Source organism: Poecilia formosa, unplaced genomic scaffold, assembly GCF_000485575.1.
Source record: "Poecilia formosa unplaced genomic scaffold, Poecilia_formosa-5.1.2 Scaffold134, whole genome shotgun sequence".
Taxonomy (NCBI): Eukaryota; Metazoa; Chordata; class Actinopteri; order Cyprinodontiformes; family Poeciliidae; genus Poecilia; species Poecilia formosa.
Genome location: NW_006800073.1, coordinates 365,039 through 380,105, shown reverse-complemented (window position 1 = coordinate 380,105; position 15,067 = coordinate 365,039). Strand labels below are relative to the sequence as shown.

At 37.6% G+C, this 15,067-nt stretch overlaps 2 protein-coding genes across 4 annotated transcripts in view; one reads left to right on the top strand and one right to left on the bottom strand.

Annotated features, from left to right (window-relative positions):
• Nucleotides 1-6,932, bottom strand: part of grna (granulin a) — a 15,103-nt gene extending 8,171 nt beyond the window's left edge. Inside the window, exons 1-10 of the mRNA XM_007562221.2 lie at nucleotides 6,810-6,932; nucleotides 6,080-6,220; nucleotides 4,445-4,582; nucleotides 3,197-3,325; nucleotides 2,557-2,638; nucleotides 1,556-1,662; nucleotides 1,217-1,370; nucleotides 997-1,128; nucleotides 179-276; nucleotides 5-83 (exon numbers count right to left, since the gene is read on the bottom strand). Coding sequence (XP_007562283.1) covers nucleotides 5-83; nucleotides 179-276; nucleotides 997-1,128; nucleotides 1,217-1,370; nucleotides 1,556-1,662; nucleotides 2,557-2,638; nucleotides 3,197-3,325; nucleotides 4,445-4,582; nucleotides 6,080-6,220 — 1,060 coding nt within the window. The 5' untranslated portion in view covers nucleotides 6,810-6,932. The remainder of the gene's footprint in view (nucleotides 1-4; nucleotides 84-178; nucleotides 277-996; nucleotides 1,129-1,216; nucleotides 1,371-1,555; nucleotides 1,663-2,556; nucleotides 2,639-3,196; nucleotides 3,326-4,444; nucleotides 4,583-6,079; nucleotides 6,221-6,809) is intronic.
• slc25a39 (solute carrier family 25 member 39) lies at nucleotides 4,535-14,735 on the top strand. 3 transcript variants are annotated; one of them, XM_016676452.1, is made up of 12 exons: nucleotides 4,535-4,622; nucleotides 8,605-8,710; nucleotides 8,840-8,899; nucleotides 9,017-9,067; nucleotides 10,359-10,468; nucleotides 10,554-10,621; nucleotides 12,273-12,397; nucleotides 12,474-12,647; nucleotides 13,189-13,298; nucleotides 13,817-13,898; nucleotides 13,970-14,050; nucleotides 14,128-14,735. In XM_016676452.1, the coding sequence occupies exons 2-12, from the start codon at nucleotides 8,614-8,616 to the stop codon at nucleotides 14,244-14,246; spliced, it is 1,077 nt and encodes a 358-aa protein (XP_016531938.1). In that variant the 5' UTR covers nucleotides 4,535-4,622; nucleotides 8,605-8,613; the 3' UTR covers nucleotides 14,247-14,735. The 3 variants fall into 3 exon arrangements, with proteins under 3 accessions (XP_016531938.1, XP_007562164.1, XP_007562163.1); XM_007562101.2 differs by lacking the exon at nucleotides 4,535-4,622 and adding an exon at nucleotides 7,228-7,444; XM_007562102.2 differs by lacking the exons at nucleotides 4,535-4,622; nucleotides 9,017-9,067 and adding an exon at nucleotides 7,227-7,444.
• The last annotated feature ends 332 nt before the right edge of the window (nucleotides 14,736-15,067 follow it).

Sequence of the window (15,067 nt, the reverse complement as noted above, 5' to 3'; positions counted from 1 at the left end):
AGGCCGTCGTCACATGTTCCTGCTGCCAAGTCACATTTCTTACCATTTGGACAGCAGTGGATAAAATCTTCACAGCAAACAGCCTGAGGACGACACGTTTGGATGAACGAAAACACATAAATTCCCCAAACAGCACAGGTTTAGATTTATTTTTTGTTAGTTTACTCCGTATCTTCACCTCTGGCATAGGACAACAGGCCCAGCCACCCTCTTTGGTTTTACAGCAGGTGGTGCCATCAGGACAGGCGGCGGTGTCGTCACATGGCACATTGTTGACTGAAGGAGGGGAAAGCAGATTTCAGTTGATCCAACTCTCCTGCTGGGAAAATGTATTTTTAAACAGTCCTATCCTAAACATCAGCTTGTGAGAAAAATTGCGTTTGTATCTTTTTAATCAGTGTGTGTAAGTTTACTTGAGTAACTTTTTTGAAAAGATGTACTTTTAGGAGTATTTTTACTACGCTGTACTTTTTACTTTTACTTTTGTAAAAGTAAAAATAAAGTATTATGAAGTATTTCTACTCTTACTGGAATAAGATTTCTGGATTCTCTACCCTCTGAATGAAAAACAAAAAATCACCAGACACAGACACAGACCTGCAGTTTTTGTTAAAGTTTCAAAAATTTTACATGTTTGCCTAATTTTGTTATTTTTTATTAGTTATATGAACTATTGTAATATTGGTGCTTCAAACACCAAAATTTACACTTAACTTTATATTTTGGTCTGTCGGATTATGTAATTTTTAATTTTAAATGACTGATAATTTGATCAGTTACTCAGTACTTCATTGGACTTTTTACAAAAGACTTTTTTACTTTTACTTGAGTAAATTCTTGGATGGCTACTTTTTACTTTTACTTTAGTAAAATATGTTGAAGTAGTCCTACTTGTATTTAAGTATAGTGTGGATAATCCTGTTAGTGTGAATGTTACTTAGTCTGAAACTGGCCCTTCCTGGTAAAACTTTCAAGAAGCATAAAGTGAAATTTCACCTCCGTCTGCCTTAGTAACAGATGACACAGTCACTTCCTCCTTCAGAGCAGGAAGCGGATTGGCTGTAGCAGCTTCAGAGGATTTCTTTGCTTCTTCCCCAACGGCTGCCTTTGCAGTAATTTCTTCACCCTCTGGAAAAACAGGCACACACAGATTTCTTTATTATAATGAAGTTTAGCTCACTAATCCTTCATGATGGCACACATTCCTAACTCTGACCGTTCTGATTCTCCCAGTCTGCTCTCTGTCTGGCAGGGAACTTAGCCCACATTGGCAGCTCCTTTTTGGTAGACATGGAAATGCATTTCATTTGTTCAATGTTGCATGTTGTCCCTTCAGGGCAGCAGTGTTTCTTATCATCGCAGCACACAGCCTGTTTGGACAATAAAGTTACACGTCAGCCCAGGATAAGACACAATAAAGACATGATAACTTGGATGTGAGTCAATGTGGATCATGTAAATCATCCATTTGACTTTTCCCTCCTTTACTATCTTACTCACAGTGTGAAGTCCTACTATTAAGGAGCAACATGACTGAAGACTGATTACTGCCTACCTTTGGCATTGGACAGCAACCCCATTTGCCTTCTGGAGTCTCACAGCAGGTCGTTTCATCCGGGCATTCGGACACGCCGTCGCTACACCGGATGGCTGTCACAAGTTCTTAAAAAGAAATACAAAATATTAAAAACTAAGACAAAAATGATAGAGCTGAAATGATTAATCACGATTAATCTATTATTGAAATAATCAACTAATTTAGTAATTGGTTAATCATCTCACATCAAGTGAATTCATCCGATCATTTGGACATGTCGTCTCTACAGAGTCAAGAGTTTTTTCACCCAAAACAAAACAACAGAATTATAAAAACTGAAATAATAATGATGGAGCTGAAACGATTAATCGTGATTAATCAATGATTGAAATAATCATCAACTAATTTAGCAATTGATTAATCATTAACTGTAGTATAAAGACTCAAAAAAGGTAATTTGCTGACAGAACATAGTTAGAGCATCAAATAAGCCAAAACTGTAAAATAAACATTTTGCATTAAAATAAAGAAAAACAACCTTTGTCTGTAAATATGTTCTACCCTAATTTCCTTAAGTTGAAGTTTTAACTTCACCTGGTTCAAATTCTTAAAAAAACAAAACAAAAAAGCATCTTTTGCTTCTCAATTATTAAATTGTTGAATCCAAGAAATAGTCAGCAGATCAGCCATACTCTATTCTGATGTAAATGGGCAGAGTTTTTAGCACAATTGAAATTATTTTTTTAGCTGAAAATGCATTCCTTGCTACAAAAGGAATGCTATGTTATTGCATCTTAGGTGATAAAATGTTTATTTTCTTATCTAAAAAAGTAACTAAATGTATTTGTTTCTATCTTTTTAATGTATTTAATATTGCATAAAAAAAGGCTTACGTGGTTAAATGAACAATCTGCTGATTTAATTACCTGATTAATCGATTCATCATCGGAGTTATTGTTAGTTGCAGCCTTAAATAAAGATTAAAGACTGAAAAATATGAATATTATGATAAGTCCAACCTTTTTTGATGCAGGAGCGGCTGTCAATGCTGCAGTGGTGGCCCTCAGGACAGCAGTGCTTCCCATCAGAGCAAGAAATTCCCTGTTGGACGGCATAAAGTTAGAAAAACATTCCTGAAATCCTCACACTCTCACTTATCCAAAACGACAAGATTGGATTTGTAAATATTTTGTGACAGTTTTTTATGAGATAGATAATCAATCCCCTCCACTGTCTCCCTCAGTTACTATTCCAGTCTGATAAAAATGTACCGTTCCGACCAAAATCTACCAATCAGAGTCAGGAGGAGGGGCTTAGTGCTGTCAATCAACCACATGCGTGAACAACTTACCGTTAGAGGTAAACAGTTTATCCACCATCGGTGGCTATACTAACTGCCCTGAGCATTCATGACAGGCTGTGCTAGCTGCAACTTAGCACAGAGCAAGGGGGAGAATGAGAGATGATGATGATTCACAGCACTGAAACCCGCCTCCTGGCTCTGATTGGTTGTTTCTAGTTAGCGCTGGGACAAGGCAGAGGAGCTAATTTTTTTTCAAAGATTATCTGTCTCATACCGTGCTGTCATAACATAGTCACAACTTCAACAAATACGCTACATACTGCAGCTTTAAGGCTCAAAAACAAAAATGTGATTACCTTCGCTAACGGACAGCATCCAAACTTTGTCAAAGCCTTCAGGCAGGAAAACTCAGCAGGGCATCGTGACTGATCGGGACAGATGTTATCATCGTCTTCACCCATGTAGGACTTGATCATCCTGAAGGACTGCACGGACAACAAATGAGGAACACCACTGAAAATACATAGTTCCCACAAGTCTGAACCAAAAGTGATCTGCGCCATCTTAGTAGGCAAGCGCATGCGCAACGCATAGTGGACCCATGGCTTCAGGCAAACAAAAATAAAATATGTGCACAAGCTTGACCAATGTGTGAGACCAAGGTACATTTAAAAAGTGGCTGCTGTTGGGATTGATCCGTATGAGACAGAAAAGGAAAATATGTCAGATGATGTGGACAAGTATTCAAATTGTAACAGAGTAATAGTTGTAATCAGAGCTGAGTAGTACATTTAATCAGTTACACTTACTTGAGTAACATTTTGAAAAAAAATTACTTTTAGTAGTATTTTTACAATGCTGTACATTTTACTTTTACTTGAGTAATTTTCTTATGAAGTATTTCTACTCTTAATTGAGTAAAACTTGTGGATACTCTACTCATTCTGAGTAGCTTAAGTGAATGAAGAACAAACATATTTTAACCAAACATTCAATAGAAACAGACACACACCTGCAGTTTTTGTTATTTTGGTCTGTCTGATTATGTAATTTTTTAAATGTTTGTAATTTGATTAGTTACTTACTTGAGTAGACTTTTTACCAAATACTTTCTAGTTTGACTTGAGTAGTTTCTTGGACGGCTACTTTTTACTTTTACTTGAGTGAAAATATGTTGAAGTAGTGAAATTGAATACAATTTTGGCTACTCTGCCCAGCCCTGACATACACGTTCGCTACAAGTCCGTCTCAGCTAGCAGCTAAAATCTACATTAGCTTAGCTAATTTTGCTACTTCGGCAGTAAGTACTACAGTAAATATCACTGATATTCATCTGAGTATTACACAGAGGTGGCTACAGTACTCAGAAATGAAATTTAATAATAGGTGTAATGTATTTATACAGTTTATAAGTTTGAATGAGGTAAGCACTAGTTCTAATATTGCTGCTTCACGGCTCACTGTTGTCATAGCAACTCCATAGCAACTGCCTGCTAAGATGGCTGTCAGTTACCAAATTCACGGAAGTGTGGTGTGACGTCTCATGAGAACTACGTATACTTAAACCGGGTTTGTGGATGAAAACAAGAGGATGTTATCCATACTTTAGAGACTGTGGGCTGGAGCGCGGATGTCCTTTCGGTCCATGGGATGGACAGAGTGGCATTCACACAGCGGAACGCCTCTGAGTCGCAGATCGTGTCTGAGGGACAGCAGTGGATGTGATCTTCACAGCATTCAGCCTGAAGAGACGGGAGTAGCAGGAACACTTTGACTACCAAAGTTAGTACGGATATCTCCTACTGTGAATGAGGCTAGCTCTTTTATCTGGTTTATACAGTAGTAAAACACCTTCCAGTATGAATAGCGCTACTATAAAATAAGGTTTACTTTAGAGTACAGAAACTTTATCTGCTATGTCAATTTAACTGCGACATGGACCTAATAAGGATAAAACAGTACGTCATAGCTGAAAGTGTCATGAGGTACAAAAGCCTTTCATAATAAAATATTTTAATAAGAATAGTACACATGTGAATAACTGGTGGAGCAAAACTTAAGCAACTCAGGCCAAAATGAAGGTGAAGATGAAGAGAAATACATGCACTGCAAAAACACAAAATCTTACCAAGTATTTTGGTCTATTTTCTAGTGCAATTATCTCAGGACATTTTAAATCAGACAGAACTGACTTACAACTAAATTTTAAGTTAATAATTTCTTAATTTAGATGTAAAAGTAGCCTCATTGACAAATTATTTAACGTACAACATGGGAAAAATGTCTTGTTATAAGTGAAATAATCTACCAATGAAACTAGAACGTTTTAAAATAAATATTGAGGAAATATTGTCTTAAAACAAGGTAATGTTTTTTGCTGAAAAGTTACTAAGTCTTATTTCAAGTATACTAAATTATACTTTTGGCCTAGAAACTAGGCCAAAAATAATTGGTAAGATTTTCTGTTTTTGTAGTGTGAAACATCAAGCTTCTGCTAGCTAAGCTAATCTGAGCTAAACTTGAAGAAAAATAAGGAAATTCTGTTAATTTTTGGAGTCTTGGTTCTTGGTTGTAAAGATATTTAAAATAATAATTTAAAAAAATCAACAAGATGCTACCTGTTACTTCGTTTACAAAATGTTGATCAAAATTTGGTTTTGTAGGAGAGTTTTGACTGGAGGTTGAAAATTCTCACAAAAATGTTGTTTTTCTTATGGAAATAAATATTTTCTGCATGAATAATTGCACTGCCTTTAAACTTTGGAAGCCTAAATTTCTGGCAAAAATAACAGAACAAATGCTTACTCCAGAAATCAGTCACATATGTTGTACTATCTATTTGTGAATACATTACATTGGGGTTTAATTGTATATAATGTTGAGAAATACATAGTTTATTTTGCTATTACAACACTGAGGAAATCCTACTAGACAGTGGAGTATATACTGTAAGTTCCATTTAAGGAACTAAAACTAATCCAAGTCACATGTATAGTTCTACAACACTTTCTTCATTGTTATGTCCATATAAAAATTAAAATTAAGTGTGAAAAACAAATTTCGTAGCATGTTAATAACAAATTGTGTTTGTCTGTGTTGTATTATTTTCAGAAACTTAATAAGAAGAACTATCTTGTATTGTAGTAGTAAAAACATAGTACAGTATCCCACCATTGACATTTAACTGATACCCCAGACAGAAAGATGCTTAGAGAAATGTGTTGTGCAGCCACATGTACCTGATCAAACGGGCAGCAGCCATAGCCATTCGTTGGGCTGCTGCAGCAGGTTTGACCTTCTGCACACCTGCCTCCATCTGGACACTCATCTGCACCAACCACGGCAAAGACAGCCCAACAGATCACAACCCAGGTCTGCATCTGCAAGCAGCGAAAAGTTCTCACGAACAGGAAGTCTCGAAAAAGGAAAATGAAACTTAAACACCCCTTTTCCACTTTCAGAAATGATTTGAGTCCTCAAATAATTTCAAATAAAAGCATAAAGTGTTAGATTCTAGGGTTTTGCTGAGCAGTTATGCAGAACACCTTGACATTATGACTTAAATAATAATTCTGTCATAAAAATCAGTCTGTGTGAACGGAATATGATGGGTTATTATTTATATTTTACCCCGTTTGAAAGACAGAAACATAGATTTACAGAACCTCAGTGTTTATTTCCTGTAGTAGTACTTCCTTATCATATTGTCTTTGTCTCCCTGCACAAAGGAGATCGTTGTATTCACAGCACTCTCAGCGTCATTAAAATGACAACTAATACATATTTAATATATATAAATATTACGAAGACATGTGAAAGACATATACAATTTGCATAAATATTGAACAACTTAAAGAAAATTCCGAATAAAAAAATCTACTTTTTAAGTTTCAGTCATAAAGGTTTGTTAAATATTTTTAGCATTTTTCCAGCGGATTGAGAGTAAAAGAGGTTTTACAGTGCTCTTACCTTTATTAAAGACAGAAAGGCTGTTGTGAAGTGAGAGTGGAGCTTCCCTGCTGCGTCTCACCACAGTAATCCCCACAAAGAGTCCTGCCGGACCTGCATCAACCCGAGTACGCCCCCATCATGGTCAGAGGGCGGGGAAGCGAAAGGTGGATCTCTAAGTCTCCACTGTGTTTATTCACTAAGCTTAAACTTTTTTCAAGTTGATTGAATTGTTTTTTGTTTGTTTTTGTTTTTTTGTCGTCAAGTAGCATAGTTTGTCGTCCTAACGGGTAACTTAATCTAACAGGAAAATTATTTACATGAAACTTCCTGGTGCAGCCAGTGATTTTGCAGCCCACTAGATGGCGCCAAAGCTTCTGGAACAGAAGCAGGCGGACCCGAGTCCGTCCAAACGCTGATCTACAAATAATGCGCTCGGTCAAAAGGATTGTTTCTTTGGTTACGCAGATGTTTTATGAATCTGGGTTTTGCGTACGTGAGCGGTTGTGGAGCAGCAAGGCCAGACACTGGTAACATTTTGTACTCGGCATGCTCTGCAATGGAGCGCCTGAGTAAAACGAATTACCACAGTTTGAGTAACTGACATGAGTGAAGGCACCTATGTTTCAGGAAAAGCCTGGCAGCTAAAGTAAAAGGTGGGTAACGTCAACTCATAATTTATAGCAAAGCTTCGCAGCTTGTAAACAGCAAGATGGCTACCGAGCTAATCAACGTTCTGCAGTTAGCGGTTAGCAAAACACCCACGTTTGAAGACTAGATTCAACAATTTTGTCTGAAACTAAGAGTTCCTGCTCACCATTGTTGAACGCATAGTTTTAGAACATATCGATATTTCACCGAGAAAAAATAATTCTTGGTGTATTTTTCGAGAAAGACAAACGCACTGAAGTCAGTCTCACATTGATGCCTTAAGAAAAAAGGATTATTCTGCTATTTTTAAGGACTCTAAATCCGTTTAGTCCAAGAAACAAAAATAATGATTCGTTAATTATAGACTGTTTTTTGCGATCTACGTATATAGTTTAACATTTCTCCTGAACCTAATGTAAGGAAAGCCTAATTCCTCAAAAGCTGTTAAAACAGCCGTTTACTCAAGCAATCAATCGGAAGCGAACTTCAGCGTTGCGAAAAAGAACATGGTGTTCAACTGCTAAAATGTATGCTAAAAAAACAACAAAAAATGAAGCCTTAATCTAGTCTATTATGAAGCCAGATTATGGATCTGGTGTTTCATATACAACAAACGTGCATCCTGTCAACATAACGCTGCTGTTTTGGTGTTTTTTGTCGTGCAACGTGAGAGATTTCCGTTAACATTCTATAGCTTCCATGCTAATTCCTGTGACCATTAAAGAATCTGACTCATTTGGTCAAACTCTGTCTCATACGGCTGTAATGACTACGTTTTGTTGTTAGTGAGCCCCCAGGAAGTGGACAGGCCAGCGGAAACACCTCCTCCTGTAGGGAAACCGGTTTGAGACGGCTGTCACTTGTAGATCAGGAGGCGAGGCTTTGGAGGCAGCATGCATTTGAAAGATAAGCTATCAAAATGTTTCAAGGACCTTGTTTTAACAACTCCACCTAGACATACCCTGCTCAGTTAAAAAAAGACACCTCGGGCTTCAATGCACGGTAATTTGTCCATTTAGGAGTCGTTTTTCTTTTTCTTTTGGACAAACTCTGCAGCAAATCGCAGCTTTCTTCACCCCTGCTGGATTGTAGCGTTTTGTTGGACTAGTGCATGATGTTTTCGACCTGCTATTTTGTATGTTTTTGTTTATGTTTGGTCTGACAGGTGGGCAGGATGGGGGAGCGGACCATTGGCGGCCCAGTGGCTGCGATCTCTCCAGTGCAGCAGATGCTGGCCTCTGGCACTGGAGCCCTCCTCACATCTCTATTTGGTTAGCTTATATAGAAACAACGAGAGCAAGAGCCGTAGAGTTTTTACTCCCATGTTTTCTTCCTTTTTGATTCTATTTGCATCTCTTTTGCTGCCCCTGTTGTGATTGGGTGTGTGGATTTGTTTACAGTCACTCCGCTGGACGTTGTGAAGATAAGGCTGCAGGCTCAGCAGACTCCCTTCCACCAGGGTAGGAAAACTGTTTCCTCGCGTCGCGTTAAGATGCCTGGTCTCTAACTGCTTTTGCGTTTGAAACTAACCCCTGCAAACGGCTTTCTTTCTGCTCCACCTTGGCTTCGTTTTCCAGCTTTGGGCCGTGAATCCGCTCCATGGGGTGGAGTCGGCCGCTCATCCAAATGTGAGTATTGATCTGCTGCAGCAGCGCACCGCACCCCGGTCTGATTGGAAAACATATAGGGCTGAAACGATTAATTGGATTAATGGGGATTATTGAACTAATTGTCAACTAATTTAGTAATTGATTAATCATCAATTAATCAGGTAGTTTAATCTGGGGATTCAAACAAGCCGCTGCTACACAGAGCGGCTGTTACGAGTTCTTTCACAGAAAACAAACCATAAAATAAAAATAATAAAGATGCGAGCGGAAACGATTTATCACTATTAATTGATTATTGAAATAATTGCTAACTAATTTAGTAATTGATTAATTATTAAGTGCAGTATACATACTCAAAATCATGCAATTTGCAGAAAGAACAACACAGAGCTGTAATTAAGCCAAGATGTAAAATAATATATATATAGATTTTGCAATTTAGATAAAAAAACCAACAACAAAATGTTTCTGTAAATAAATTTTTTTTAGTAAAACTCCTCAAGTGGCAGTTTAACTTCACTCGGTTCAAATTCTGTAAATAAAACAATTTCCTATTAAGCACCGTTTATTATTCAATCATTAACTGGAGCAAACAGACTGAAAAAGGCCATTTGCTGAAAAAACAACAGACTCTGAGCTTTAATTGAGCCAAAAAATGTACAATATATGTATACATTTTGCATTTAAGATCCAAAAAAATATTTTGTCTGTGATTATTTTGTACCCAGAACTCATCAAGTACCAGTCTCAGCTTCAAATGGTTCAAATTCTGTTTTAAAAAAATCTCAACTTTAAACACCTTTTGATATCTAATTATCAGTATTTAAAAAATAATCAACATATCAGCCCTACACCTTATTGATATGTCAAGCATAACGGGCTCGGTCATTATTGCATTTTATGTAATAAAACATTTATTTTCTTATGTAAGATTAATTGAATTTTTCATTTACATCTTTTCATTCATTTCTAATATTGTATAAAATGCTGCAAAATGTGCCACTTTTTTTCCATCTCAATAATTGATAAGTAAAATAATCGTTAGCTGCAGCCCTATGAATATATTCCTGTTCAGCCTGGATGAACTCTTTCTGCTTGTGAAGCTAAAATAACCTCCGATAGTTTATTTATTTGGTCACTAATCAACCCAAAATAAACTGTAGCAAGGTCGGCCTCGTCTTATCTTCAGAGTCGTTGCCCCGTTTTTGTTGTTTCACATCCAGAAGCAAAGTTTGAGGGGAGAAAGTAAACATGTGCGTTATTGATTAGCATGCTGCTTCTGAAGCTTTGCTGTGTGTTTTGTCTGCAGGGAAATGTTTTCTGTACTGCAACGGCCTGATGGATCACATCTACGTCTGCCAGAACGGAACCAGCTGCTCCAGCTGGTACCGAACGCCGACGCATTTCAGTGGCACTTTGGTGAGCTGCATCACAGCTGCAGGTTTCAGATGATTTTTTAATATCTGCATAATTCACTGAGATGTTGTTTTTTTTTTTGACGCAGGATGCTTTTGTGAAAATCACCCGCCATGAGGGACTCCGCTCTCTGTGGAGTGGGCTCCCACCGACGCTGTGAGTTTCAGGGCGACGCTTTGGTTTCTTTCTATTTTTAAGGCGTTATTGTTTTATCTAAATGCAGTCGGGCTCGTTTTGCATTTTACTCTGTTCAGATTCAGTTGTCCTTGAACGTCAGGAAACTTTCCATGAATTCAAAAGAAAACAAGCTGGAGGCCAGGGGAGGGGGCGGACATGTTTGTCCACTCAGCAGGTTTCTGCTCAGAGCTAACATTCTCAGACAGTCTGGCTACAACAGACAGAAACCTGCTCATGACTGCAGTGATGCGGCCTAGTCAAAGGTTTTTCACGCATTATCTGAACCGATTCAAGTCGGCAAACCAGAATCGTTATTTTGGTTAAACATGAACATCACAGTCTGCTCCTGGATGATTTTTGAGATTTTATTTTCCAAAATAAAAGGAACTTGAGAGTCAAACTGAATGAAGTTTCAGAGCAGATTGTCTGAAACTTGTTTTACCAGAAGCTAAATTACAATTTGGGTATTCAGTCAAAGTTAAAAATGAAGAAAAATCAAATTTCCATTAAGTTTCCGTTACTGAATGCCCTCTAGTTTTACAAATGTTTTTTTTTCTAACATTGTAACCTTGCATGGCCTTGCAGATCTCTGCATATTTAAAACTTGATTTGTTCTTTCAAAGATGTATTCAAATGCACACAAATATAAAGAAATTATGAATACAAAATAAACGTCTGCTTTCAGAAGTTACACAAACATTACAATTTGACTCCCAGATTAGTTTTATGTTTAACATTATAGAGGTTAAGTATAACCTTTATGTCACCTTTTATACATGTTCCAGGTCAAAAACTACATTTATGCACAGACACAAATGCAGCATGGTGTGTTTAAGTGCTGTTGGAAAACTGGGTCATGTGCATGTTCTGTTGTTTCCTGTGATGGAGAATCAGGTCTAAGTTAGGAAAAAGGCAATTATCAGAATAAAGTCATAATATGGAGAATAAAATCATAAAGTAATAATAATATGATAAATATTTGTTGATGTGCTATACAAATAAAATTTGATTGATTAATTGAAATATGTAATGATACGAGAATTAAGTCCTAATTTGATGATGACACCTTGAAAAATAATTAAAATGTGAAAATAATGAATGTTTAGCATCTTGTGAAGTTATGGTTTGGTATCGATTTTACAAGTAAAGAAATAATGAATCTTTTAAGACATTATTTGATCAAATTATAATCAATAGCAGAATTTTGCACTGATTGTAGAAACAAAGAATCAATCTGTTCCTGTCAGATCCTGATCTCTGGAAACTTTGCTCTTATTAAAATAAAGTTTTTTACTTTATTCTGCTGCTGTTATGACTTTATTCTCGTAAATAAAAAATTACCTTAGTCTGGCCCAATATTCCGTCGTAATTTCCTTTAGTTGTAACACAGACACTTAGATTTATTTTTTTTTTATGTTGAAAAATAGTTTATATAGGCATATATGCATCTATAATCCAAACAAATGTAAATATAAAGTTAAAAGAAACGTCCACTGGGAGGTGGAGCGGTTCTTTGACTGGGAGAAACGGTCAGTTTCCTCCCCATGGTTCTGTGTGTTTAACTCTGTTGAGCAATTTATTCGTTTCTAAATAAAAACAATGTTTCTTTGTATGTTTTTAATGTGTGAAGGGTGATGGCCGTCCCAGCCACAGTGATCTACTTCACCTGCTACGACCAGCTGAGGGACTTCCTGTGGTTCGGTTTGGGCCTCCAGGGCAGCCACGTCCCTCTTCTGGCCGGAGGGCTTGCCAGATGTAAGAGGAAGAAAAAAAACCTCCTGTTGTTGTTTTTCTGTTGTTGTTTATCTGTAACGTGTTGTTCTGATGGCAGTGGGCGCCGTGACGGTCATCAGCCCTCTGGAGCTGGTCAGGACCAAAATGCAGTCCAGGAAGCTGAGCTACAGCGAGCTGCGCGTGTGCATCCGCTCGGCGGTGGCCCAGAGCGGCATGCTGTCGCTGTGGAGGGGGTGGGGGCCCACCGTTCTCAGAGACGTGCCTTTTTCTGGTGAGATTCACTCACATCCTAGTTAAAGAGCCTAATTTCTATTCCTTTTCTAACTATTTGGAACTAATTTGTGATTGTTGATCGGTCTGTCACAATAACGGATCATTGTCTAGTGGACGATAAATGGTCCCGCAGTTTATTGCTATAAACGATAATGTTTTTTTTTTTTATATAATGGTAATAATGGCATAATAATGCAAGAACACATTCTCAAAGATAAAAAATATTCAATTCTAATGAACTTTTAACACTGGAACTGGAAGACATTTTAAATATCCAAAATAATACACAAAACAACAGAAACAACAAATAAAATGAATTATGAAATGTCCTTTAAAAAAAGGGCAGATTGAGACCAAAACACCTGACTGAAGACTTTTATCATCCAGTTTTTGGTAGAAAAAGAGAAAATAAATGTACCATAAATTATGGAAATGATTGAGTTTGTTCTAATTTATCATGCTATGAATAGATTAATTGTTGTAGATGGGTTCAGTGACACCCAGGTCTTTGTTTTACGCTGTTTGTGTTGTTGTTGCAGCTTTGTACTGGTTTAACTACGAACTGGTGAAGGCCCAGCTGTGTGAGCAGTACGCATCGCCCAACGCCAACTTCTCCATCAGCTTCACTGCTGGAGCCGTTTCTGGAGCCGTGAGTCTTCAGCAGCGCTGACACTGTCGACCCACTTTGAATGACTTAATGTAGAGCAGATGCTGAATCAATGTCTCCTAAACACCAACAGTGTTGGGAGAGTCTGAATTTAATTTAACTTTTAGGAAAAAGAAGCTTCAGTTTGAACAAAATATCTTTATTTTCAGGCTGCATCCATCTTATATTCATATCGTTCTACCTTAACATGACTAGTTGGATTGTTTAAATGTAATAATTATTTCTTATTTCTTATGGCCCAATAACTTATTGGTCTGTGTAATTAAAATAAAGGTTGGCTTATATTCAGTACGTTAAACTAACTTTATTGAAATTCTGGGAATTTTTTTTTTTTGTTAAATTTGTTTTTTTGTTCCGAGGTAAATGAGAGAAACAGTATTTTTTTGGGAAAATTTTTGAAAAATGTTTGAATTTTACTGTGTAAAAGTGCATGTGTGTGTGTGTGTGTGTGTGTGTGTGTGTGTGTGTGTGTGTGTGTGTGTGTGTGTGTGTGTGTTCAGGTCGCTGCTGTCCTGACGCTGCCGTTCGACGTGGTGAAAACTCGGCGGCAGATCCAGCTGGGAGAAATGGACTCTCTGGGAGGTTGGTTCTTCTTCTCCTGTATTTAAAAGTTTTAAAAGATTTAAAATGAACCTGCTGCTGTTTGTTTCCAGTTTCCAGAAAGGGAACTGCTTCCACTTGGCACATCATGAAGGAGATCTGGTCTGAGCTGGGCTACAGAGGCCTCTTTGCAGGTACACACACAGACATATTTTAAATAAAAATCTCTTGTTTTCTTTGCCTGGAAGTTAAAAACATATTTTTTGTTTAGGTTTTCTGCCCAGAGTGATCAAAGTGGCGCCAGCCTGCGCTGTCATGATCAGCAGCTATGAGTTCGGGAAGGCTTTCTTCCAGAAGGTGAACCTGGACCGACAGCGCCTGGCGCCATGAACTCCTCCAGCAGGGGGCGGTGTTGGCCTGGAAATAAGAGACGCACCTCCATCCTTCCTGCATGCCTGATAAAACTTCCTAAAGGCTTAAGGAGACGTTTGGGTGCTCACGTTTAGACATTTGGACTCGACCTGAACCCGCTCACCCGCTGTGCATGGCAGTGGCCCAAACTCAAAGACTGCAACTTGATCCGTACTGTAGCATGAGGTCCAGATAAAATGCTTTACCACGTTTTCTGTTGTCCTGTTGCAGTAAAACATGACAATTTTAGCAACTGTCTGCTGTGTAGATAACTTTAAGAAAATGTTTGAATGCGGATTGAGTTATATTTCATATGCAACAAGAGACCTGTGGGTAAAAACTGAAACTCATTGAGACTTTTCAGATTAGTGAGTGAATACTTCAGACACTGGACCAGAAAATGAGAAAATGTTGAAGGATGTAAATGTTTTCTGTTTTATAAGAAATTGTATTAAAATGTTACAACCTGGTTATTGTCCAATGAGTGACTTCTTTCCAGTTTTACTTTATTGTGAGAGAAATATAATTAGGGATAAAAACTATTTTGCAGAATTTCTTGTCTTGATATCAGGCTGGTCAGTATAACCATTCAAAAGTAAGTCATGGGGAAAAAAAGAAGTGAGGAAATGTGGATTTAATTCACCTTCCCATCCATACCGTCCGGCTTCCCTTTCTGAGAACAATTGTCCGTGAATCATGATGTTGCCACCACCGTGTTTCAGTGTGTGGATGGTTTACAAGTCTTTTTGTTTATTGGTCTAATCCAGGGTGTCGAACTCCAGTCTTCTGCTGTCCTGCAG